The sequence below is a fragment of the Panthera tigris genome, chromosome D1 (assembly GCF_018350195.1).
Source record: "Panthera tigris isolate Pti1 chromosome D1, P.tigris_Pti1_mat1.1, whole genome shotgun sequence".
Lineage (NCBI taxonomy): Eukaryota > Metazoa > Chordata > Mammalia > Carnivora > Felidae > Panthera > Panthera tigris.
Window position 1 is genome coordinate 98,037,369 of NC_056669.1, and position 27,901 is coordinate 98,065,269.

The 27,901-nt window shown below is 37.5% G+C and overlaps 1 protein-coding gene across 5 annotated transcripts in view; it reads right to left on the reverse strand.

The window, feature by feature from the left end:
* CKAP5 (cytoskeleton associated protein 5) overlaps positions 1 to 27,901 on the reverse strand; it is a 112,995-nt gene that overhangs the window by 25,744 nt on the left and 59,350 nt on the right. For all 5 annotated transcript variants that reach the window (XM_007082125.3, XM_042957780.1, XM_015537545.2 and 2 more), the window contains exons 10-28: positions 25,578 to 25,667; positions 25,301 to 25,465; positions 24,608 to 24,736; positions 23,873 to 24,055; positions 21,046 to 21,159; positions 20,645 to 20,755; positions 19,597 to 19,689; positions 16,749 to 16,934; positions 15,729 to 15,823; positions 13,016 to 13,073; positions 12,801 to 12,926; positions 12,046 to 12,185; positions 11,680 to 11,854; positions 10,804 to 10,917; positions 9,622 to 9,750; positions 5,290 to 5,484; positions 4,777 to 4,912; positions 3,379 to 3,467; positions 526 to 651 (exon numbers count right to left, since the gene is read on the reverse strand). In XM_007082125.3, coding sequence (XP_007082187.1) covers positions 526 to 651; positions 3,379 to 3,467; positions 4,777 to 4,912; positions 5,290 to 5,484; positions 9,622 to 9,750; positions 10,804 to 10,917; positions 11,680 to 11,854; positions 12,046 to 12,185; positions 12,801 to 12,926; positions 13,016 to 13,073; positions 15,729 to 15,823; positions 16,749 to 16,934; positions 19,597 to 19,689; positions 20,645 to 20,755; positions 21,046 to 21,159; positions 23,873 to 24,055; positions 24,608 to 24,736; positions 25,301 to 25,465; positions 25,578 to 25,667 — 2,454 coding nt within the window. The remainder of the gene's footprint in view (positions 1 to 525; positions 652 to 3,378; positions 3,468 to 4,776; positions 4,913 to 5,289; positions 5,485 to 9,621; positions 9,751 to 10,803; positions 10,918 to 11,679; positions 11,855 to 12,045; positions 12,186 to 12,800; positions 12,927 to 13,015; positions 13,074 to 15,728; positions 15,824 to 16,748; positions 16,935 to 19,596; positions 19,690 to 20,644; positions 20,756 to 21,045; positions 21,160 to 23,872; positions 24,056 to 24,607; positions 24,737 to 25,300; positions 25,466 to 25,577; positions 25,668 to 27,901) is intronic.

Below are 27,901 nucleotides of genomic sequence, written 5' to 3' on the forward strand. Positions count from 1 at the left end.
GGAGGACTAGAAGGGGTGACGTGCTTCTCACACTACTCTCTGCATATTTCATATTGTTTGAATTAAGAAAAACAACAACATGTATATATTGTAACAAAAAAAATTTAACTGCCTAATACTAAAATAAATCAAAAGAGAAATGACCGAACTAAGCAGATACAGTCACCAAATCTGGCTTTTATGATATCAGGCACAAGAAGGATTAAACGAGTGGCCTATTACCTATGTGTAGTTGACAAAAATCAATGAATACTTCCCATTCTTCAATTATAAAAATTAAAACAACTTTTATTTCTTTCCATTTGGAGGAAGAATAGGCAGTAGCTCCATTCCATAGTTCCTTTGGTAGGAACTAATGCTCCCATAGAGCCGTCTTAGAGAAATAAGCCATAATTTATAAGCAAAAGATTTAGTTCATTGTTACATAGTTCACAATGAAATGAATTCCAGACAGCAAAGCTATTCTTGATTACAAAGCAAAACAAAAAAGCAAAAACCTACTGAGGATTCTTATCCCTTTCTTACCTTTAATCCTTTTTCATCTTTCATTCTTTGCTCCTTTCCATTTGGAACAACAATGAAGATAGGACCAGATTTGTCTTCATCTTCCTTTAAGCTGGTTTTGCTGGGCACTTTCTTTCCTTGTGCACTCTACAGCCAAGGTTCAGGGAATATTGGTTAGGAATGTGATGGTGCTGCCCAGTAAGAGCGCACTATAAAAACCATACACTCTCCACATTGTATTCTCCATGACAGAAACAGATAAGTCACAGAATTGTGCACGTTATGTTTTTGTACAGGTTTTTCAGAAATGTTTCTAATAGCATTCTCAGGTAACTGTTGGTTAGTCCTTAGACTGGCACGCAACATAGCTGGAAAAACTCTATTACCTGTCATTGGTTTGGGTCACAGCCTTTGTTTATTGGACAGTTCTTTCTTGAAATCTTCAACACCATTTATGGTTTTCCATATTAATGACTTCCATATTAATGACATTTTGAATGACATTCACACACTTCACATCATTTAGTTGAGAAAGCTTTTCTGTTTCTCTGAATATAAAATATATCTCTAGGGGCACCTGGGTGGCTCCGTCGGTTAAGCGTCCTGGACTTCAGCTCAGGTCATGATCTCATGGTTTGTGAGTTCTAACCCTGCACTGAGCTCTGCACTGACAGTACAGAAGCTGCCTGGGATTCTCTCTCTCTGCTCCTCCCCCCCGCCCAACGCTCTCTCCCTCTCCCTCAAAATATATAAATAAACTTAAAAAAATAAAAGTAAATATATCTCTATCATATAGCTATACCTGAGAGTCTCTGAACTTGATTCTAGGGAAACTTGCTAGAAACATTTTAAGTTATTAAAGTGGTTTTGAAAAATAATCCAAGAGTTTGAATTTTTGTATCAGATGGAAAAGAAAATAGTGAACCTCACTATGTATATTTAATTTTAAAACAGGAACCATTATTAACAAAAATGTAGGAAGAGTCCAGTATTTCTAGTAGGCCAGAATTTCTTTCTAGTTCAAACACTGAAGTCATTCAGTCAAAACAAGTATGAGATCATTTATGTGAAACTGTAAACTGCAAAAGACTTGTGGGGGGGGGGGGGCGGTATAGCATTAAGAACAGAGTCAAAAATACTTCAAAGCACATGTGACCAAAATACTAAAATAAGCACTTGTTAAATTTGGGATGAGGACAGTGGGGGAGGACAGGAAAAGAACAGCTTCATTGGACAGCTTAGAAGATAATTACCTATTTAACTCATTGAGTTAAAGGACCATGCATATGGAAAAATAACTGTAATATTCAGATGAATAGCCAGAGTGCCCATTGTATCTGACATATAATAATAAATGCACTAGGTAATAAAATGGTTCTTAGTCTGGCATTTTTTTCATTAGTTACATGTAATTGATTAGATGGTTTTCTCTATGTATATTTGCTATTATATTTACTACCAACCGTACAGTTCTGCAATTTTCTTTTTTTCTTTTTTTTTTTCAACTTTTTTTTTTTGTTTTTTTTTTTTTTTATTTATTTTTGGGACAGAGAGAGACAGAGCATGAACAGGGGAGGGGCAGAGAGAGAGGGAGACACAGAATCGGAAACAGGCTCCAGGCTCCGAGCCATCAGCCCAGAGCCTGACGCGGGGCTCGAACTCACAGACCGCGAGATCGTGACCTGGCTGAAGTCGGACGCTTAACCGACTGCGCCACCCAGGCGCCCCTCTGCAATTTTCTTATATAAGTTTTAATCAATACTCTGAATACGGTGATAGGTTCTGAATCTTGGTATAGAAACTGATGACAATTTGCTGTGATTCAAAAACTTAATGAAATAAAAAGATTCCCAGGAGATTTCTGCCCTCTGCCCCCTCCCCGAAATATTTAAAGTTAAGCATTCGAACATATTTCTTTATTTTATTTTTAATTTTATGTTTGTTTATTTTTGAGAGCGAGAGAGACTGAGCATGAGTGGGAGAGGGACAGAGAGAAAGGGAGATACAGAATCTGAAGCAGGCTCCATACTCTGAGCTGTCAGCACAGAGACCGATGCGGGGCTTGAACTCACAGACCATGAGATCATGACCTGAGCCGAAGTTGGCCACCCAACTGACTGAGCCACCAGGTTCCCCTATCTTTTTAATTATTTTTTTTAATGTTTATTTATGTTTGAGAAAGAGGAGACAGAGTGCTAGTAGAGAAGGGGCAGAGAGAGAGAGAGAGAGAGAGAGAGAGAGAGAGACACACACACACACACACAGATCTCAAAGCAGGCTTCAGGCTCCATACTGTCAGCACAGAGCCCGACGTGGGGCTCAAAATGATGAATTGTGAGATCATGACCTGAGCCGAGTCAGACACCTAACCGACTGAGCCACCCATGTGCCCCTGAACATATATTTCTTTAAATGTCCAACTCTGCATGGATGCTAAAGGGACTGGTGATTCATCAAAATAAGTCCCACTGGTGCAGGGACAGACGGTATTTCCTTGTAGACTAATTAGGATACCTTCTAGCACGATGACTTAACTGTGCCAAGTTTGAAGGAAGCTGATCACTACCTTCCTTTTCTTAAATCAGACTCAGCCTAAGTGATTCTGCCAGAGCTACATAGGACTTCTTTCTTCACTACTGCAAATCTTCCCCAAAGGTCTGCATGACAAAACCCATGACAGCACCTCTTGAGAGCAGGATGTCTCTGTTTTGGGGCCTTATTTAAAACAAGCCACACATAATTAACTTTATAATTTGATAAGATCAAGAGTGGTAATGTTTTTCATGCATAATATGATCTTTCCTAATAGAATGACATTGTGCATAAAACACACTTAAAAGCAATTCTACATCTAAGTATGCAGAGTTAACATACCTTTGCTTTAGAGGAAACTCCTAGAGCTTTGGCCTTTTTTGGATCAGGCTTGGGTTCTACAGTGCTGGAAACAGAATCTTCAACAGGTGCTTTGAGAAAAAAAGGGATCTACTATAAATATAAACTCTAGTATCACTTTGTTCTGAGCAGGTTAAATATATAATGACGAGAAGGCCTACAGTTTTAAATGTGTCAATTTAGCAAGCATTTTCAGTTAGATTTTTTTTTTCCTAATCTTTTTTCAGCCTGACTTCTTTTTAAGCATAACCCTATGAAATTAACTCAATAAATCTACATCTGCTTTGCCAACATTTAAGCTGAAGTTTTTTTTTTAATTTTTTTAATTAATGTTTTTATTTATTTGTGAAAGAGAGAGAGAGAGAGACAGAGCATGAGTGGGGGAGGAACAGAGAGAGGGGGAAACACAGAATTTGAAGCAGGCTCCAGGCTCTAAGCTGTCATCACAGAGCCCGATGGGGGGCTTGAACCCACGAACTGTGAGATCATAACCTGAGCCGAAGTCGGATGCTTAACCGACTGAGCCACCCAGGCACCCCTAAGCTGAAGTTTTAAAACTATTTTCTAAATAGCAGTTAAGAAACCTTTTCCCTAGATTGATACATCCTTAAGGACAGGGCCTGTCATCGTTGATACTCGGTATTTATCATATAGAAAGATTCCAACAAATGGTGTAATTGAATACATACTTTGATACCAACAGTTTTACACATGTAAGATTTCTAACTCTGTAGCATCAACAGTTTCTACCCCCCTAAACAGAATAATATTATTTTATTTAATAATAAAATAGTAGAGAAGGGGTTAAAGAGTAGAGTTGTATTTATACACAATGGAATTTTAACATCAGGGTGAAGAAACCAAGAATTTTCTCTAAATGATTAGTAAATGTTAGAATGGATCAACAAATGGGCAGTGCAGTGGAAGGAGGACCCATTTGGGAATGAGAAAGAGGAATTCTATGCTGGTGAATTCAGGCACTGACTGGTTGTCCCTGTACCAGTCACTTGATCTTCTGGGTTTCTTCATCTGTTAATAAAGGGGATTAAACTAGATGGTCCCAGTTCCCCCTCTAACTATAATATCCAATAGCAGAAAACAGTATAGAAACCTTAAAAATAAGATGGAGCACTTGCTTTCTGGAGTATTTCAATACATTATTCCAAACCCCTTTTTTGGACTTGGAAACCAAATTAATCATCTTCATACCTTCAGCATAGTTCATAGCATAAAACTTCTCAAGTGTTTGTGGTAGGAGGGTAAAGAGGGCGGGCGGGAGGGCAGGCCTACGATCTAAGCTGTTAGGGAAAATGGTAAAAAATGAAAGCTTGATTTCTTTTTCGAGTTCCCCTGGGCTTAACCCTCTCAAAATACCATTACCTGAAGCTGGCTGGAATTTGGATGGAGCTGACCCTCCCATCGGTTTGGAAGCTGCTTTAGCAGATGCAGCAGGCTTGGCTGGCATGTTAGCTTTGGCTTTCTCTAGCATGGCCAGTACCTGATCTTTAGAAGTTGGCTAGGGAGACAATGTAACAGGAGAGGTGAGAGGTCACAGACATGATACACTCATACTATGCTTACTAACAGAGCTGCTGTCAAACACATCCTTGAGCTCCTACTTTTGAAATATCAATGAAATAAGGGAGGCGGCACACAGTGCAAGAGAAATAACACACATTATGAAGTCACACTAAATTAGCTACCATTCTAGAAGGTCACAATTTTCTGCAGAGTAAGGTTCTTTGAGTTCTACACACTGTTAAATATTACATTTTTGCTGCCTTGGGATTTCAAGTGAAACTCTTAGGAGGTAATATGATCTCCTGCCGATATCAATTCATGTTCAATATTTTTCTAATGGCTTTTAACAGCAGCAACAACAGGAAGCAGTACCTTTAGTTTCCCAGTGGCCTTGGCCATTTTCTCATATCCCAAGTGCATCATGAAGAATGGCAAGGCATCTTGGGCCTTCTTCCGCACATCTCCATTACGGTCCTCCAGGCAGGAGTAGAGATGAGGAACACAAAGGATGAGGTCTGTGGGGGTGGAACGAAGACTCGGCAGTTTCTCAGCCAACCAGCCCAGAAGCTGCCAAAGGAAACAAAGACCAGTGACACACTTCAAGTGGGAAAGTATCACTTACGATCTTAGGCTTAATGATTCCATCAGTACGAAACACTGAATGAGTTCTTACACTACAACTTTCCAAAATAAAATCAGTAATTTTTATTGTTCAAGAAATTTACTATACTTAAATAATAGACACAAAGAAGATAATCTTCCTACAGATAAAAACATGGTTCCCTGGACCATAGTTGGGCATTAAATTATAAAGCTTTAATAGTTGTTAATGCATTTTAAAGATGAAAAACTTTCACTTCACTTCTTTAAAATTTCTAAGAATTATTCAGTAGAGAAGATGCAGAACACTGATTTGATCAGAAGAGGACAAATTCTACTACAACTTCTATTTCAGCCTTACATCGACAGTTTCTCTCTATTCCTTTAAAATAATTCATATCTGTATGTATTTTTTAAGTCTTTATTAATTTTTTTAAAATTTATTTTGAGAGAGAGAGAGTGCACATAAGCGGGAGAGGGGCAGAGAGAAAGGGAGATAGAATCCCAAGCAGGCTCTGCACTGGCAATGCAAGAGCCCGACATGGGGCTCAAACCTATGAGCTATGAGAGAATGAATGACCTGAGCCAAAACCAAGAATTGGACGCTTAATCAACTGAGCCACCCAGGCGCCCCTGTATTTATTTTTTAACTGAAGTTTTTATTGAAATGATTATAGTTACATGGAGTTATAAGAAGTTAATACAGAGATCCTGTGCACATTTTGCTCAGTTTCCACTAACAGTAGCTGTATACAAAAGTATATTATAGTATAACTAGCAGGATACTGACACTGATACAATCCACTGATCTTGTTCAGACATCCCCAGCTTTACTATTCTCATTTGTGACTGTGTGTACATTTAGTTCTGTACACTTTTATCACACGTTAGTACATCTGCCACCACAGTCAAGATTTTATTTTTTTTTAGAATATATTTTTTATTTATTTTGAGAGAGAGCACAAGTGGGGGAGAGGCAAAGAGAGAGAGGGAGAAAGAATCTCAAGCAGCCTCCACACTATCCACAAAGAGCTCAATGTGGGGCTCGAACACTCCAACCGAGAGATCATAACTTGAGCTGAGATCAAAGAGTTGGGAGCTTAACCAACTGTGCCACTCAGGCACCCCCATAAATTTTCATTTTTACAGAATAAATGTATAAGATCAAAATCACTGGGTCATATAGTAACTACATATTTAGTTTTATAAAAAGCTAAACTCTTTTCCCAGAGTGGCTGTACCATTTTACATTTCCTCTAACAGAATGTTCAAATTTCTCTACATCCTTGCCAGCATCTGGTATTATTACTTTCTTTATTTTAGTAATTCTGATAGTTGCATAGGGATGTGTCACTGTAGTTTTAATTTGCATTTCCCTTATTGCTAATACTACTGAACAACTTTCATGGGCTTATTTGCCAGCTGCATATCCTCTTCTGTAAAACATCTGTTCATGTCTTTTGCACATTTCCTTTCCTTTTTTTTTTTAAAAGTAGGCTCTACGTCCAATATGGGCTTGAACTCATGACCCTGAGATCAAGAGTTGCATGCTCTCTGACTGAACAAGCCAGATGCCCCATCTTTTGCCCATTTTCTGTTTTCTTTTTTTTTAAGTAGGCTTCATGCCCATCGTGAAGCCCAACGTGGGGCTCGAATTCATGACCTGAGCTGAGATCAAGTTGGATGCTCAACCGACTGAGCCACCCAGGCCCCCCTTGCTCATTTTCTAATTAGATTTTTTTTTTTTTTTTTTTTTTTACTGTTTTGAGAATTCTTTACATACATATTCTAAGTAATGGTCCTTTATTGGATGTAAAGTTTATAAATATTGTCTCCTGCTCTGTAGCTGACTTTCATCATCTTCACATGGTCTTTTGCACAGTAAAAGTTCTTAATTTTTAATGAGGTCCAACTTACCAAGTTCTCCCTTTGATGGGATTGTGGTTTTGGTGTCAAGTCTAAGAATTCTTTGCCTGAAGAATTTCTGTATTCTGAAGGTTTTCACTGATGTTATCTTTAAAAGTTCTACAGTTTTATGTTCTACATTTAAGTCCATGATCCATTTTGAGTTAATTTTTGTGTTAAATGAAAGGTTTAGGTTGAGGTTTATTGTTCTATCTATAGATGTCAAAGGCTCTAGAATCACTTGTTGAAAAGGCCAGCCTTCCTGCACTAAATTACTTTGGCAACTTAGTCAAAAATTAGTTGATCAGATTTGTGTGGGTCTATTTCTTGGTTTCCTCTTCAGTTCTATTGACCTGTGTCTGTCCTCTCCTCCCCCGACCACCCATACCAGTTTCTTGATTATGTTAACAATACGTGAGTCTTAATATATGGTAGAGTGATTATTTCCATGTTTTGCTTCTTTGTCAAGATTGTTTTAGCTAGAATATAAATTTTAGGATAAACCTGTCTCTATAAAAAAACTTGCTGCAAGTTTGGTGGGAATTACATTAAACCTATAGATCAATTTGGGGAGAAGTGACATCCCTGCTACATTGAGCCTTCCCATCTATGAACATGGCATGTCTTTCCATCTATTTGGGTCTTCCTAAATAGATGAATTCTTTCAACAGTATTCTGTAATTTTCAGTATACACACTCACTCTGTAGTTGTTTTGCTAAGTGTACATGTAAGGATTTCATTTTCTTTGGAGTGATTGTAAATGGTCCTGTCTTTCATTTCAGTTTCTGTATATACACTGTATTATAAAGAAATGTGATTGATTTTTGTGTGTTAATTTTGTATCCTGCAGTCTTACTGAACTCATTTATTAGCTCTAGGAGTTTACTTGTAGATTCCTTAGGATTTTCTATGTAGACAGTCATGTTATCTGCAATTAAGGATAGTTTCACTTATTTTTTTTCCAACCTTTCATCTTTTTTTTTTTTTTTTAATTTTTTCCTTTTTTGGGGAGAGAGGGGGGAGAGAGGGGCAGAGATAGAGAGGAAGAGGGGGAAAGAGAGAGGACCTCAAATAGGCTCCATACTCAGTGTTCAGGGTGAAGCCCAAAGCAGGGCTCGATCCCATGACCCTGGAAACATGACCTGAGCCAAAATCAAGAGTGTATGCTCAACTGACTGAGCCACCCAGGCGCCCCGTCTTCCATTTCTTTTTCTTGCATCGCTGCAGTGCCCAGAACTTGCCAGACTATGCTGATTAACAGTAGTGAAAACATATCATTTCTAATCGTAGGAGGAAAGCATTCAGTCTTTCACCACTAAGTATGACATTACCTACATAAGTTTTTTGTAGATGCGCTTTAGCAAGAAGACGTAGTTCTCTTCTATTACTAACTTGCTCAGAGTTTTTGTCATGAATAGATGCTGGATTTTCTCAAATCCTTTTTTTGTGTCAACTGATACAATTATATGATTTTTCTTCTTTGGCTTGTTGGTACTGATGGATTTTTGAATGTTGAATTCTATTTTTATGTTCTGATTAAAACCTCTTGAACCTTGAGTTCAAGAAAAGAGAAAATTTCACAAAAAGGCTAGTCCTTTAAAAAATTCTATTTTTAGGGTGCCTGGGTGGCTCAGTCGTTAAGCACCTGACTTTGGCTCAGGTCATGATCTTACAGTTTGTGAGTTTGAGTCCCACATGAGGTGAGTTTGAGCCCCACTTTGGGTAAAACACAAGTTCTGGTAAACCCCTCTTCTCTCTCTCAACCCCTTACTCACTGTGTCCTCTCTCTCAAAAAATAATTTTTATTGTTAAAAAAAGTATATGAGGTGTGCCTGGGTAGCTCTGTCAGTTAAGCATCTGACTTCTGGCTCAGGTCATGATCTTGCAATACGTGAGTTCAAGCCCCGCATCAGGCTCTGTGCTGACAGCTCGGAGCCTGGAGCTTGCTTTGGAATCTGTGTCTCCTCTCTCTCTCAAAAATAAATAAATTAAAAAAGAAAAAAAAAATTTTTTTTAAAGTATATGAAAGGGGGGAAAAAAAGAGGTACATGAGTATAAAAGCTCCAGGAATTTGGTTTCATTTTATTAACTGTTTCATAATGAAACTCAATTCTACCTCTACACGCATATTTATTAGGCAGGTCCACACCTAAGAAGGTAAAAGACATGAGTAAACACATTGTATATGTAGTACTTACCTCTTGCCTCAAGAAAGGATTTTCCTTTTTGAGTTCTTCAGAAAGATCTTCTCCCTCCAGCCATTCCTTCATGCCTGTCTGTTCTGCCCAAGCATTCACAGTCGCTAGGGCAGCCGCCCGAACATTGTTCTGAAGGGAGGAGAAAATTAGTAAAGATAGTATCAGTTATGGTTTGGAGATAGGGAGTGAAAAAGGTTGTTACTTTGGGGATATGAACAATGGAGGTTTCTCTAAGGTCCACATGAACATACTTGGAATCAACTTCTCTGACACAGAATCTAGTTCTATGGTTGTACTGAAAATCTAAAGTAGAAACATAAAACTCCATTGTAAAGATCTTGTCGGTTAAATCAGACAAAAACAGTCACCTGGGTATAACATATCATGTAAGAGGAATTAACTCAGAGGTTCTGTTCCCTGAATCTCTGGGACTGTTATATCCATGGTTATCTGCTAAAGAATGTGATTCCACATGGTAGAAAACTCAAGAGTTAGAATCAAATTACTAACAATTTGCCCGAACACTTACGTTTTCCTATTAATTTGCATTTGTAGCATGAGGACTTACTGACATGAAAAATATTAAAATATCCCATTAAAATATCCCATTAAAATATCACATTAAATGAATTGCACAAAAATAAAGACACATTCAAATATTCAATCTAGGGCTAAATATGAGGCTTGCTACTTTCAAGGAGACTGATTCTAGGACTGTGAAACTGCAAGTACTGGAAGATTCTGCTCCAGTGGTCCAGAACAAGGTGGAAAATAAAGGACCCCCAAATTCATAAACTTATTCACTCTTTTTAACAGCACTTATAACAACGATGTCATAATCCTAATAGCCAACATTTTTTGAGTGCACACTATAGGAGACACTAATAGGTATCTTAGGTACAGATTATTTAGTTCTATAGCAATGAAATTTCATAGATAACAACACTGAACCTCAAAGAAGATAAATAACTTATCTAAGGGTCACAAAGCTAGTGATCTATCTGTTCACCTTCATATTTCCTGGAGGTAAAGATGTTTACTATTTTCCTTCTAATGTTCTCTTCCCTGCAAAGTTTATAGACTGTGTATGTGTACTCTTACATGTACATCTAAGAATTATTCTTAGCCCACGAACATGTCTGGCCTATTCCAAAAAGGAGTGAGGTCAGGAGTCAGGCTTACCTTGCTGTCTCCAAGGACTGTGATGATAGGGATGCCTAAGTTCTTCACATGTTGCTTGATATTTGGTCCCATTGCTACGGCCAGCTGCTGGAGGATATTCAATGTTTGTTGCACCTAAGTGGGAAAGAACCAACACTTGAAACCATGAGCAGGCTATGTTCAAAGTTTTTTAAGTTTGCTGCTAAGTAGTCATTGCAATAGAAAGTTTTGGGCCTATTTAAGAGACAGGGAAGTCAGTTTGTTATGATGCTATTCTAATTAGCTTATGGTTAATTTTTAGGTGGTGGCCTTTCATCATCAGTTCATAAAGCTTGAGTACGAGAATTTTAGACCAGGGGCATCTGAGTGGCTCAGTCAATTGAGTGTCTGACTTTGGCTTAGGTCATGATCTCACAGTTCCTGGGTTCAAGCCCCATGTCAGGCTTTGTGCTGACAGCGCAGAGCCTGATTTGGATTCTCTCTCTCAAAAATAAACAAAAAAAAAAAAAAAAAAAGAATTTTACAACAGAGAGGGTAATTTTATAATTTTAAAGGTAAAGCCTAGCTTAAGAAAATTCTCACATAAAAACCCAAATTTAAAAATTAGAAATTAAGCATGTTTATATGTATTACGAGCAGTTTTATATAAAGATATTTAATATTAGAGTCCTATAAAAAGCAAATCTGAGATTCATGAAAATTTGATTAATAAACCTGCCGTCTACCAACCTATCTGGAGGCACACTTAAGAGATTAAAGGAAGCTATTTCTAGTTCAAAGAAAATAAAGTGACCACCCATTTTTTTTTTTTGCAGATGAAGGTTAGTATTTAAAAGGGACTTCCTTCAGAGAAGAAGGGAGGGAGAGAAAAAGAACAGGTATATATGTTCTACGTACCAAGATTTTATTTGAATCATTGAGTCGACCCTTCAAGGCAGTTGGCAGTTCACCTATATTCGGTTGGATAAATTTGGCTTCATTGATAATACCTGCCACTTCATCTAGACCTTCTTTCCTGATCTTCCAATTCTTGTCACCAATCTTAGACACCAACTCTGAAGTGATTTTATCACTGAAAAAGCAAGGATGGAATCTTTAATTCCAGACTCCTAAAGAAATAATTATGTCACAGAAGTACTCTTGACTGAGAAAGAGAAGGTACCATTAGGAATTCACTAAAACAAAACAAAAAACAAAACAAAACAAACAAACAAACAAAAAAACTGCTACAAAAATCCAATAAACCATTTGCAACAAACCTACCTGATTTCTGTCCTCGGCAAAAGATCCACAACATCATTGCCCCCCTCATCTGGTTCATCTCCATCTTCTCCTTCATCTGTACCACTTATGCTGTGTTTGGAAATCCCTCTGGTTGGAGCAGGTGGGCTCTGTCCCTGCATCTACACACAAACAAATCAGTGAGTCCAATGAACTTGATGAAGGGTATGAGAGCAAACAAGTTAGAGAATGGGACTATGTCAAACTTTCCTACTCTTTCATACTACTTAATATTTACACAGTATGTATTTTAATTCCTAGATTCCAAATTTGAGACTATCTAGCAAAAGGCATTTTTATACAAACCTATTAGAATCTGACTTTTCAATCATAAAGCTGTCTTTTGACTTGTAAGCCCAAGAAATACAGAGCAAGTCTGCCCAAACTCAGCCATTTCAATTAAAAAGTTTATTCAAGGAAGGTCAAGTTTCTTTTATTTAAATTTATTTTAAATGTTAATTAGTATGCTTTCTGAATAGGCAGCATATTCAAAATGTTTGATACCCAAAGGTACAAAAGACCTAAAGAGGAAAATCTCCCCTCCTGTACCACAGCTATCCAGTTGGCTGCCTCACAGACAAAGCCATCAATTTCTTATGAACTCTTCCCAGGGTATTTTATGCATATAAAAATAAATACATATATATTCTTCATTCCAAAGGGTTAAAAGCTTACACTTAACTAATATGAGCATTCTCATGTCTACCAATGGATTGTATCATTTCTGGGAACTTTACCTTCTCAAATTCTGCATCTATCTGGGAGAGGAGGGCAGGCTTCTCATCTTCAAAGAACATTCGCAAAGAGGGGCCAACATACAGATACATCACACCAAGCAGGGTGATGGCGGAAGTCCTCACAGCCTGGCAGACAGAGCAAAAAGAACTTTCTAAATGAGAACAGAACCACAGGGATGGCTGCAATGTTCCTGCATATGCTGGTATGTACTCACTGGGTTTGTTGCAGCAAGAGCTGTCTTCACATTGCTAATGAAAGCTTTCACATTCAGCCTAGAAGAAATAACATTTAGAATTAACAAATGAAACCCTCAAAATACTCAACAGAATTTTATTTTTATTTATTTTGAAAGAGAGAGAGAGAGAGAGAGAGAAGGCGTATGCACACAAGCAGGGGAGGGGCAGAAAGAGAAGGAGAAAGAGAATCCCAAGCAGGCTCCTCACTGTCAGCACAGAGCCTGATGCAGGCCTCGAACTCACAAACCATGAGACCATGACCTGAGCCAAGATCAAGAGTTGGATGGTTAACCAACTGAGCCACCCAGGCACTGCTACTCAACAGTTTTATAAAGCCAAGACTCTAGGACTGGCTCCCTTTGGCTATGTCCCCAAGTCTCACTTATTCTGTTTCTAGACTCATTTAAAGTGAGCATTAAATACTGTCTGCATGCTCATTGCTCCTAAATCCCATTGATGACCTCTCTCCTGAACTCCATTCATATATCCATGTAGCCTTTGAAACATTTTCCTTAGAATGTCTAGTAGGTGTCACACATCTCTTAAGGTCAAAACTCCTGTCCACACCCTAAACCCAAATCCTATTCTTCCCACGGTCTTCCCTACTTCAGCAAAGAACTACATCATTCCTCCATTTGCTCAGGCCATCCTTGACTCCTCTCTCTCCTATACCCATTTTCCTGTTCAGTTCTCTCAAATATATTCTGACTCCTAAGGCTTCCATCTCTACAAACTATGCCTAAGCCACTATTATTTTCTTAAAGGATTATGCCAATAGCTTACTAATTAGTCTCCTTGAGTCTCACTATCTGTTCTCTCTGACTAGAGTCCAAATGATCCTACTACTCTTCTGCTCAAAACCATCTAGTGGTTTCGAACTTACTCAAAGCTTTGAGGCTCTAAGTGACCTGGCCCTGTTCTTTCTTGCATCTTGTCTCCTCCTCCTCCCTACCACCCAACTCATTCCCCTTCAGCTACATACTGAAAAACAATCACTCCTTGCTATTTTTAAATACATCACACATGTTCCTACTACAGGGCTTTTGCAATTGCTGTTCCCTTGGCCTAGAATGATCTTTTCCCAGATTGTCACAGCTAGCCACCTCAGGTCCTAATGGTCTCTGCTCAAATGTCATTTTCTCAGGAAGGACCATCCCAACCACTCCTAGGTAATACTACCTAACTTCTTATCCTTTATTTTTATTCCATTGTCCCTGTACCTCCGGATATTCTTTTCACTACATATCGTCATCTGCTCTTACTGAAATATGAGTCTTATGAAAGCAAGAATTTAATCTTGTCTATAATGTATTCCTAGGGACTAGAACAAATGACTGAAACACCATAAAGTGCTCAATATGTAGTTGTTGAATAAATGAAAGATCATGGACAAATTAAAAAGAGGAAAACAGGGGCGCCTAGGTGGCTCAGTCGGTTAAGCGTCCGACTTCGGCTCAGGTCATGATCTCACAGTCCGTGAGTTCGAGCCCCGCATCGGGCTCTGTGCTGACAGCTCAGAGCCTGGAGCCTGCTTCAGATTCTGTGTCTCCCTCTCTCTCTGACCCTCCCCCGTTCATGCTCTGTCTCTGTCTCAAAAATAAATAAACATTAAACAAAAAAATTAAAAAAAAAAAAAAAAAGAGGAAAACATTCACCTGGCTTTTATGCCATGCCAGGAGATTAGTTTTACACCAAAAATTATACAATTTTGAAGGGATTTTAACAATACCCTCAACTATAAATACAGACACACAAGCCTTTGCTTGAATGACACCTGAATAACTTCGAGACTAGTAACTCTTCATTTGGTAGAACATAGAAAACTACTTTACAAGACATTAAGAGGTGTGTTGTAACAAGCAGCATGGCACATAGTAGAAAGGCTGCATAGTATAGCAGTTATGGTATTCTCTCTTGGACAGAATGCCTGGATTCAAATCTTGGCTTTGCCACTTCTGAACTGTGACTTGGACAGATTACTTCAGCTTCCTGTGCCCCAATTTCCACACTTATAAAATGGGAATAACAATACCTCATGTAGGTAGTTTTTATGAGAATGAAATTAAAGGAATTATTATTTAGAAAGTGACTGGCATAAGGGCACCTGGGTGGCTCAGTCAGTTAAATGTCCAACTCTTGATTTTGGCCCAGGTCATGATCTCAGTTTGGGGGATGGGGCCCTGCATCTGGCTCCTCACTGACAGCACAGAACCTGCTTGGGATTCTCTCTCTCCCCTCCCTGCCCCCCTGCCCCCCTCTCCCTGCTCGCGTTCTCTCTCAAAATAAATAAATAAAACATTAAAAAAAAAAAAAAGAAGAAAGCGCCTGGCATAAAGAAAGCTCTATAAAATTTTGTTAAACAAGTATGTTCAAATGCAAATAAGTTAGATAAGCTTCTCTGCTGCCTGACCTTGAGAGCCCTTAATTCACCAAGGTGCATGATAGTTCTCTAAACAAATGTGATTACATGTAAGAATTTCCAAATGCATTTGACTCGGTCTTCTCAGAACTGGCTTTTCTGTGGGACAATTGTTAACACTTAAGGAAAAACAACTTAGAGAACTCTAAAGTTAGTGGATATGAAAAGCTCTGGCTTCTCAGAAATAGCAGAGATAGTTGAACAAACAGAATCACCAGTTAGAGATTAGCAAAATATTTAATTATTTTGTACCTGATTTCTTTCTGACTTACCCAGAAAAACCAAATTCTTTTATTGCATTTGATAGCCAATTCAGAGTTTCTGATTGATTCTTGGGATTCTTCTGTGAGAAAGCCATGGACATAACCTGGAGTGAAAGAGGGAAAAAACAAAAACAAATATGTGCTTTTTCTCATATTTCTCACAGAAATGTGGTATGGCATTAAGGCAGAAGTGGATTAGGAGTGGCTTTTCCAACGCCGATAGAACTACGAGAATGCCTTACGAATGAAATATTTAACTCACACAAGAAAATGACTTAAGTGACATAGTATTTTTTTTTTTTTTTTTTTTTGAGAGCAAGAGGGAGGGAGAGTGTGAGTGAGCAGGGGAGGGGCAGAGGGACGGAGGGAGGGGAGGGAGGGAGAGAGAGAGTCTTAAGCAGGATCCATGATGTGGGGCTCTATCTCACAACCGTGAGATCATGATCTGAGCCAAAATAAAGAGTTGGATGCTTAACTGACTGAGCCACCCAGGCTCCCTTGTAACAGGAGTATTAAAAAGCATTCTTGACTTTACAACTTTTCCTTAGTGATCACTCTGGATTATAATGCCTTAGGAGAAAATTATTCTCATCTTTTTTTATTTTAATTCTTAATGTTTATTTACTTGAGAAAGAGTGAGAGCAAGAGAGAGTGCGCATGCACAAATGGGGTAAGGGCAGAGACAGAGAGGGAGGCACAGAATCTGAAACAGGCTCCAGGCTCTGAGCTGTCAGCACAGAGCCCGATGTGGTGCTGGAACTCCGAACAGTTAGATCATGACATGAGCCGAAGTCTCAGGCTCAACCGATTGAGCCACCCAGGTGCCCCTCTCATTTTTAAACAGAATATCTTGGCCAAAATAAATTCTAATTATCAGACAACAGTATATTATTAAAGGTAAGGATAAAAATGCAGAATATAAAAATGGTTTGACTTGAGAAGAAAAGGACTACCATTTAACTAGTAACCTTAAATTAACATTTGGGAAAAATCTGGGAAAAGTTGGGGAAAGAGAGCTCTGTTACTAACCTGTTCGGCTGTCCACGGTAACATGCAAGCTTCGGCTATTGCTGTCATAGCTTCTTTTGCATTGTTCCCACACTTTACATCTCCAATCTTGTCCACAAGGCCATCCAAGACAATCTGAGCTGAAGTTTTGGAAAAATTCCCTTTCTGGGCAATCAAAGCAACTATGTGAAGCTTCATCTGCATCACCTGAACAAAGGATAAGCATCATAAAGTTATGAGTAAGCCAAAGACATCGATTTACTTATTTTTATAGCAGCCTGAAGATGTAATACAGGAACAACTAAGAACATGACCAAACTAAAAATGACAAATAAATTTATTTATTTATTTTATTTTTAAAATATTTTTTATTGTTTTTTAAATTTATTTTTTGAGAGACAGACAGAGAGCAAGTTGGTGAGGGGCAGAGAAAGAGAGAGAGGGAGACACAGAATCTGAAGCAGGCTCCAGGTTTCAAGCTGTTAGCACAGAGCCTCATGCAGGGCTTGAACTCCTGAACTGTGAGATCATGAGCTGAGCTGAAGTCGGACGCTTAATCAACTGAGCCACCCAGGTGCCCCTATTTAATTTATTTTTCAAGTAATCTGTGTCCAAAATGAGGCTCAAACTCATGATCAAGAGTCTCATGCTCTTGACTGAGCCAGCTGAGCGCCGCTAAAAACAACAATTTTAAACAAAGAAACAAAATAATTTCTATCCTTGTTATCAATTAAAGTAGCTGGGGCACCTGGGGGGCTCAGTTGGCTGGGCATCCAACTCTTGATTTTAGCTCAGGTCATGAACTCACAGTTTGTGAGTTTGAGCCCCCAGTCAACTGCACTGACAGGGGATTCTGTCTCTCCCTCTCTCTGCCCCTTCCTCACTCATGCTCTTTCTCTCTCAAAATAAATAAATAAAATACACATTAAAAAAAATTAAAGTAGCTAAGTGACAGCTAAGAGAGAAAAAACCAAATACTCAATGTTTCAAAATAATGACAATGTTAGCACATTAAAAGTTTATGAATTTAAAAAATTAATTTCTCTATTCTCCTCTCACGGTTATTTGCAATAGTACTGAACACACATCTTGAAATACATAATAAATGATCATACTAACCGTATAACTCAGCATTCCCACTAGTGTTATCTGCAAAAAACTACAACCCTCATGCACACACCACACACAACAGAACTTGAGAGACTCAAACAACGTGTATACTTTTAAGTGGAAGAATGAAGAAGCTGTGAAAACAATTTAAAGATGTTAATGTGAAGATGCTAGATGTAAGGCACTTGAGACGCCTTTGCCCATAAGTATCTCCCTCTGTCCTGTTTGAATATTTAAATAACAGGAGTTGGTGAGGATGTGTAGAAATTAGAATTCTCTTGCATTGCCGGTACGAATGCAAAATGGTGAAGTCACATTGGAAAAGTTTGGCAGTTCTTTAAAAAGTTAAACGCAGTTACCATATGACCCAGCAATTCTACTTCTAGGTATATATCCAAGAGAATGAAAAACACGTTCACACAAACACTTGTACATGCAATGTTCAGAGATAGTCAAAATGTGTAGCAACACAAACGGGTAAATAAAATGTTCTATATCCATACAATGGAATATTACTCAGCCGTAAAAAAAAGAATGTAGAGTTGATACATGCTACGATATGGGCAAACCTTGAAAAGACTAAGTTAAGTAAAAGACACTTCATTCTATGAAATGTCCATGAGAAGTAATGTATAGAGACAGAAAGTAGAGTAATAGTTGCCAGGGACTGTGGGTGGCGAGGGGGATTTGTGGAGGAAGAGAGAGTGACTGCCGATGGGTATGGGGTTTCTTGCTGGAGTGATGAAAATATTCTAAAGTTACAGAGTGGTAGGAGTTGCAGAACTATGCAAATATCCTAAGAACTGCTGCACTGTACACTTTCAAAGGGTGAGCTTTATACTCCCTCAATAAAATCGTCATAAAGAAAAATACATACATAAAATTATCCTTTGTTACGGATCTAACACATAGGAAGGTATAAGCTCAAATCAAGGATGCTTCTTTCACCGATCTTAGAAGCTGCATAAAGAGGGGTTTTCAACGTGGTGTGTGGGGGAGGAGGCCAGCATGAGAACCTCTTGGCAGAAGAAGGCTTTGTGGTACTGGACGGTATGGCTGAGGTGCTGTTAACAGTGCTAAGGGAACACAGTGTGTGAAGGAGCCAAGGATCCTATAGAGGGAACAAGAGGTGGCAGAATAGAAGCAAAAAAGAGACTAGCGGGATGCCAAAAATAAACCTGATATATTTCAAACTTTTGTTTCCCACAAGGTCTATGAATATCTGAAGAGGACAAGGAAACTTTTCTCCTTTTCCTTCCTATATCACTTTCCTAAACCTCCCTTTGCACGGACGCTTTAGACTAAATAACAGCACTGCAAAATTTCATCTCTATTACCAGTTAATGCATTAAATTATGTGGCAATTTTTCACTGGTAATTTAAAGACCATTTATCTTTTATCCAAACAAATAAGAAACCTGTCTCACTGTTTATCCCTCCCTTGCATATGTGAAGATTAGGGGGATTCCAGGCCTAACTAATGAGGAGAAAAAAATATATATACATAAATTACACAAACAATATAGATAATACTTCCATATATATAAACTCCCAATTACACAAAGGTATAGTTCTATGTTTAATCAAAATGCACATACTCCATTGTTCACATTTAAAGTTAGATGACATACTGGCTGAGTGATTTAAAAAAAAAAAAAGCTAAAAATCATTACCAAAATTCTCTCTCTCTCTTACTCCATAGATGATATGATAGAAATTACTTGAATAAAAGATACTAAAATCTCCAATTAAAAATTACCTGAAAATTGGTTTCCTTCCATCCAGGTTTCTTGGCCAGCATCCTCACTAATGCCTGGCATGGCATTTCAGTTCGATCCATTAGTTCAACAGCCTTGAAGTAAAATAAGAGAATCAGAATTAAGGGTTTAATGATTAGTGAGGGAAACAGGTGACTTGAAGGAGAGAGAAGAATGGAAGCAAGGAGGGTTATAGAGAGAGCTTAGATAGCTTGTTATAGTGCTTTTTAAGTTGGATATCTGATGTACAGTTGTTATAGTAATACCAGTGATACTCTTTTCCCTCCACATTTCAGGTTTCACAAAGAATTTGGTCCAAGGAATGTAACAGTAACAGTTTTCATTTGCCTAGTTTGAGGCAGAAACTGCTTATACATATTTTGACTTATCTGATTTTCCTAAAAACATAGAGCAAAGTAGAACAGATTAGAAGTGGTTAAGTATTAAATTTCAAAGATGTGCAAACTCAGGTCTAAACCTGATGCATGGCACATGCAGGCCTGGAAGCGAGGTCTCCTGCCTCAAGTCCCAGTGCTCTTGTGGTTCCTCCACATCCTCCTCATCAGAATCATAGAGTATATGCCGAAAGGAACTTCCATGCTCCCTTCCAACACAGATTTCTGAAAGGAGCTTCTCACACCAAGGAATAATATCTGTTCTTCCAAGAATCATGACAACAAAGAGGAAAGCAGAGAAAGGGGAGAGGGGTGGTTTAAGTGGAGTTATATGTTTGCCTAGTAAGTTTAATGATTAAATACCATAATATTAAAATTCATCTAAACCTATAATTCAGAATAAACCTAATTTTCTTGATTAAGTACTAAGTTATGAGCTTATAGAAGCCACAGAAAGCAGATGTTAAAAGATATACACTATGCAGCTAAAAAACCAGTCCCTCCCCATCCCCTCACCCCCCGCTCATCAGAGTTAACACTCTGAAACATGGTCACTGTTTATAAAATACAGCAAGTAGGACAAGTACTTTGTTGATGTCATCACTTCTCTGTAATGTAATGTTCTTTCACACTCAACTCATCCCCATGCACCTACCTTCTGGAACTCCTCCATACAAGCCAGCCTTTCCTTCCAGTTACTGCTGTCTAGAAGCTGTATACAGGTAGCAGGAAGGACAGCTGAAGCTTTTTCTTCACATACTTCTATCTGTAAGATGCAAAAACATTAAAATTAAGAATTGCTTAAGGAAACAGATGACAAGAATGTAAAAATGCTGCAGGCCGAACTACATGAACACTCCCATAGGTATCCTATAGTACCCGAGTTTTCTACTCTACTACCATAAAGGGGAAGGAAGGTCGTCCAAGGCACAGTTTCACTAAGTGAAAAATACCAATTAACTCTATGTTGTAGAACTCAGCAAAGAACTCAAGTCTTCTCCCAGGAATTGACTTTCCGTGGTTTTCTGAGTTTGAGGCATCCTGTAGAATACTGACCGAAAGCTCAGGCTCCACGATTTCTTTGGTTTCCAGTCCTTTCTTATTCTTGGTTCCAGTGCCCCCTGCACCTCCTGACACAGCTGGCTTCCCCTTCTTAGGTGGCCCACCAGCCTAAAAGCAATTTAAAAGAAAGTTAAACCACTTAAGGATTTAGAACAGTGGTTCTTAAGCATTTTTGGGCCAGAGACTCCCTAAAAATTGGATTAAAATGAGGGACCACTCAACCGACCAAAAACCCCTGTGTTTTTGGTGCCCACAGAACTTAACACTTCCAAGGGCAGATAGAGCTCCTGAAGACCATTCATGGGGAAATCTGCAGAACCCCACTATTAAGAACCTTCAATTCAGAATGAGCTAATGAGGTAAATGAAATGAAAATGGACTGGAATTATATGACATTTTATTTGAGAATTAACATTTGATGCCTTTAAATGCCTCTAAATCTTTCCTGCATTAGTAAAGGACAGTTTCTAACTTCTAACATTTATCCCATACTTCACCACAAGGCACCCCAATAACAGAAAAATACATTAACTCACTGTAGAACCATGTAATTTTGAAGGAATAAAGTGGTTGTTATGGCAATGGCAGTAAGTGGCTTAACCATGTTGAAGATGGCCACCTTACTGGATCTTTTTATTATTGTTTGACCTACTTGTATTTCCCAAGTATATGATCATATGATCTACAAAAATTATAACTGTGCCTTTTCCTTCCTTATATTAGCATTGGTCTTACTTTATTCCTTTATTTAATTGTATGAAGTTAGTAAACAATAACGGTACCAGCAGGCATTTTTTGCTTTACTCCTCACTTTAACAGTAATGCTTCTAGTATTTCATCACTATGAAGCATGATGCTGACTTTTGGTTTGCGAAGTCTACTGCTATCTATAGATCTATTTCTAGATATTTAGTCATGTCAAAGAATCCATCTATTTCTATGTATTAAGAATTTTTATCATGAAGATATGTTGAATTTACTATATTCCTTTTTCAATGTCTGAAATTAGATTTCTTTTGATCTCTATAAGTTTTTTAATATTAATATTGAACCATCCTTATAATCCTGGAATAAACTTCAGTTGGTCACACTTTGTATTATACCTGCTGGTTTCTATCTGCTAATACTGTGCTTAAACATCTCAATTATTTTACTCCAGTTTTGAAAGGTCAGAAGAAAATAGCAGTTTATCACAAGGCACACAACTGACAGTAACATTAACATGGTAACACATATCACTGTTCACATCATTCCTTCTATCTATTTTGGTATTTGTTAAACAATGCCCCAAACCAGAAAGAAAAAATAAAATGAGAGAAGGCCAGACTGTCTTCAACATCCAGACTTCTTCTGAAACTAATGTCATCTTGAACATAATCTAAGCTTTTAAGGTATAGTTAGCAAAACTAAGATGCTGGTTTTTTAATGAAATGAAAACCTCTAATACTTGCTGGTTCATATCAGAAGTATGATTCTGTTGGTTCATAATAACAACCCGTTAGAAATTTAATTGTTTTCTGGCCGACAAAATAGGAAATTCTATACTTTTTGACTAACCAGAACACCTCTTCTGGATCCTTTTCTATAATAAATAGCACTCTCTGTATAGAGAGGTACCTCAATTAACAAATCTCCTACTTATCTTTTTTTTTTCTTTCACAGACATATATGTTTATTGGCTTAGTAGGTGTATTGGTAATACTGTCCTACTTATCTATTAAAGAGAAAAATGAAGCAGGTTGCTCCCCACTTACTTATTTTAAATTCTTCATAAAAGTCGACCAGATAAGAAAAGGCCTTAAGGTACTCTGCCCACATCATTATCCAGAGAGGCAACAGCTGGTGAGACAGAAGAGACTAGCTACTAACCCCCCATTAGAAAGCTGGAAGAGACAGCAGAAGATGAACTAAAGTACAGACTGTAGTTAAAAGCACCTGGGTCCAAATACCAGTTCTGCCACTCTGGCCATTCACCAAACGTGTGCCCAGTTCCTGCTGTCTGCCAGAAACTCGGCTATGCATGGGGGAGTGAGCAGTGACAAGATCTTTACCCTTTAAAGTTTACAGTATGGTGGTGGTGGGGGGGTTGGGGGTGTCAGAGTAAACAAACAAATGAACAACATAGATATCAGAGTTGTTAGAGCATGTGTAGAATACTTAACCTTGCTGAGCCTCCATTTCCCTTTCTGGAAAAATAGGGATCTCAAAATAGTTATTTCAAGGGTTGTTTGATGATTACATGAGATTATTTAGGTAAAATGCTTCCCAAATGATGCTTTATTAAATACCAGTTCTCTCCCCTGACTTCATGCTGGTGTTCCGGGTGAGAAAAGAGAATAAACTTTCTACATCCATGGTAGATAATTTCATGCTTAAGAGAGTCCACAGGACAAATGTTCTCTAAAAGAATGCCACATTTGTCTCTAGGCATTTCCCTTCCACACTGTATAAAAGTAACAAGACCTTGACTGGTATGTAGACTTGGTGATGCAACTCAACGGCATTATCAGCAAAATGACCAAAGTGATGTTATTAATGTTAAGTGCTTTGCCATTTTATTTCTTTATTTAATAATACTTTAAGATCACTCAAAATGCACTCCTGTACCTTCATTACCATTTTTAGCTTTATTAAAGTTTACATAACCAAACGTATTGTTGGAATACTCTTTGTTGATGGATGTTCTGCTATATTTTAAATGTGGTAATGCATTCATTTCTCAAATGAAATCATATTGGAAGGATAACCATGAATCCGAGACTCCAACCCTGTCTTACTAAATTCTAACTTTTGAACCATATTTTCCAAGTCATCTATTAACCTTAGTAGCAGGTGCCTTTTTTGAGGGTCCTGGTTTGGGTGCTGAAATGTCCTTTGTGTCCTTATCTCCTGCAGCCCCTGAGGCAGCAGTCCTTCCAGGAGCAGTCTTGAATTCCTTCTTGTCTGCTGCAAGTCCAGCTTTCTTACCATGTACCAGCTCTACTTTTTCTGAACATTCTTTGATCTAGAGAAAGAAATTGAAATGAACATCATTAAGCCCAACTTTGAAATATAATCACTACATTATTACTTAATAAGTTATCTAAACCACAACTCTATGAGAATTCAGTTTGCTTAAGCAAAAATAAACAATCTACTTTCTTACATTTTATTTCTACATAAATTAGAATTATAATAAACATTCAACAACCACATTTTTGATAGAAAACATTCATATTTAGAAAAGTAACTTTTTAGGTATTAGAAACAAATTTATCTGAAAATATCCTTTTCACCTTCTCTAGGGACAGATCACTCAGCTTTCTTTTCTTTGTGTTTTTATAATTTGAAAGCCATCTCTACAAATATCACCACTACAGCTTAAGATGAAATTTACATCCTCAAAAGCTATCTTTTCAACACTCCAGATTTGAACCACCAGTGGCAAATTAAATAAATTTCACAAGCTGATATCATTTTTATCTTCATGAAATAGAACGAATGAAATCGAAACAAAACCATAATGCACAGAGATAAGATTGTTGTCCAATTGCATTATAATCTGTCACTAACCTACCTTATCAAGCTTGAGTTTGTCCACATCAGCTAAGAATGGATTTACTGCTTTCTCACCCACCACTTTCAAAGCAGTGCCCAGTGCTTCAAATGCAGCATCTCTGACTTCAGGAGCAGAATCATTGATGTGCTGTGGTCCGGAAGTAAGCAAAATGGTCTTAATATAAGATATTTTAGGTATTACTGATTTTAATTCAGATTGATGACTGTTGGATAAAGAATTTGCTTTTTACAGTTCACTGAAGCTAAGTGTAGTTTTCCTCTTGCCAACCAACAGTTACTCTTTCACAAATTCTTTTTGGGTCAAGGAAACCTTTGGTAATCCATTCAGCAAATAAGTGCTTCCTTTTCCTCCTACCCTCTATTTAAAATGCCTCACATGCAAATGATCTTCAAAGACTCCAAATTGTATGCCTGTGCTTGGCCAGATCCAGCTGAACACCAGTATATGGGCCAAATAAGAAACAACGTTTAGCAGTTAGTGGAATCATAAAGCTAACTTGTGCTCTTCTTTGAGAACAGGAACACAAAGAGTACAAGAATTTGGATTCAGTTTCCAAAGCCACAGAGGGTCTGCTCCTCAAAAGAGCATAATCTACAGTCTGAAAGTCAAGTAGTCATTGTACATAATTAATATGGGAAAAAATCTTCCATAGGCATAAAAAATTCCCCCAGTTCCAAAGAGAGTCTATACCTTAAGTAGAGCAGCACAAAAGGGCTTTAGCAAGCTCTTTGGGAGGGTAGAAGCAGTGCAGTGGCGGAAGCTTCTGGCAATGAAAAGAGATGTCTGCTGCTTGATGGTTGGATTTTTATTATCCATTACTGCTAAAACATCCTCACTGATGTTCTGTAGTGCGGTCTTTAAAAAGAAAACATGGTCAATGAGCTTTTCTCAACTATAAGAACAATCAAAACATTACACTGACAAAATTTACTTTAGACAAAAGTGCAAACTCATGCTGTCCACTTACAGTAAGGAAAATTGCATCAATTGCCTCCTGCAGGGCTTGCACCACCTGAGGCTTCTTCTCTTTGAATTTTTCCAAAATGGTTGGCACAACCTATGAAAGTGAACAGCTGGAATATTATTTTGCTGGCAACAAAAATGAATGAGTTACTGACATGACACATGAATGAACCTTGAAAATATGCCAAGTCAAAGAAGCTAGTCATAAAGGCTTATGTATGATCCATTTAAATGATGCCATGAAATGTCAAATCCATAGAGACAGAACTGGATTAGTGGCTGCCAGTGAGAAGTGACTGCTAGTGGGCATAAAGGTTTTTGGGGGAAGATGAAAATGTTCTGGAATTAAACAGTCGTGATAGTTACACAACCTTGTGAATATATTAAAACCATTCAACTATACACTTTAAGAGGGTGAATTTTACAGTATTTAAGTTATATCTCAATACAGCCATTACTAAAGCAATGTTTGGTGCTACCAAAACAAAGTGAACGTCTAAGTTGAATAAAAAGTCATTTTTTTTCTTAAGGGCACAAGAACCTTATGCTGGAACAATTAAGGGTTCCCATTCTGTGCCACTGTAGCAGTGCTTCTCAACCCATTTTCTGCATCTACACCTTAATGCAACCATATAGTCATTTTTATCAGAGTACCATCTCTTATTAGACAAAAAGATTCTCAACTAGGTGGATTTAGGATACGGGAATAGACAGAGTGTGTAATTTCTCTTCCCCTCTAAGATTCCGATATACTTCACCAGACTGAGATGTCTCCCACCCTTTCACTACACTAAAGACAAAGAAATGGTAACTGAAATTACAGCAATTTTGATCAGAAGGATGTACTAAGTTTAGATCAATAAAGTTGGAATTTTTATAATTATCTTATAAACTATCACTAATTTATTAAATATTTATTGAATACTTAATATCTATTGAGTGCCAGGCACTGTGCTAACAGGCAAATTAAAGTTGTCTTTTGAGGTCAAAAAGATATAGCAAAGCTCAAAGGCATTCAAAAAATATTTTTTAAGATTTCACAGAAGTGATAGAGACCAGAAGGAATTCAGTTTCCATGGAGAAATATAAAAGACTTTTTAATACTAGGAGTTAGTTATAAACTATTGAAAATCAAAATGTTTTAATGGTTATAAAGCTCAAGCATGCTTTTATATATATATTTTTTTTTACCAAAAAAAAAAAATAGCTTATAAATAGCTAAAGAAAGTAAACATGAACTATTAACATGTTTGATATCAAACACTATATATGATCTACTTTTTAGGGGGGGAAATACTCCGAACTATAAGCTTTATAACTTTAAGCTGCATAACAAAATGTCACAAAGCCAGAATCAGAATTCAAACCAGGCCAGGTAATCAGTCAACTAGGATTTAGTAAATTAAAATGTATCTTAAAAATGGTTTTCTAGGTTAAAAGTTATTATTAAGACAAAAGTATGTTCTTTTTTAAATATTCTAGTAAGTAGCACAAAACTGACCAAAAGCTAATTAACACACCATCACATAAGCACACAAGTATTGCATAATAAATACTACTGACTGCTAGAAAATGTTGCTTATCATTTTATTCCAATTCATGATTTGCATGTTTTACATGTTACATGATTTTACATGGGTTACATGTTAAGGGTTTTATGGACCCATATTTTTATTTCCCTGGTAACAAGCTAGTCATGATGTATTTTTATTTAGTAGAGTCCTTTTTTTTTTTTCTTCCAGTTAAGTTCTCTGAAATTATGTTCAATGCTATGAGTAAGCAAGCTCCAAATGCCATAACTGAGGTTAGACATTAACTTCACAACATAAATACAAACTATAAGGAGTCTCTAAAAAGTCAATCTAGGGAATCAAATGATCAAGTGGCAAGTTCAACCCTAAAGTTCAGTATGATCAATTTTCAGGATGCTGAACCACTCTAAGTAATTCAGACCAGATTTAGAGGCCAACTGACAAATGCCACAGTTAAAGAAAACATCTCAGTTTATTAAAACTGTTATCAAACTTGAGTGCTTCTAAATTTACACAAAGACAGTATATTCAACAAATGTTTTCAGTCAGGTTTCTTAGAATAAATTAAACTGATACACTACCAAGAGTCTAATCTATAGAAAATGTCTCAAGTATGTAAGTAGATTATTATTTTTCAAATAGGAAAATGCTATAAAATACATTTTATATATTCATCTCACTTCTGGCTTTATACTGCCTTTCCTACTTTCAATTTTACTCTGTGTTAGTTATCACCAGTTTCATTTAATCCTGTTATACTACACATAATCTTATAAGAACAAAGCAGGATATTAAT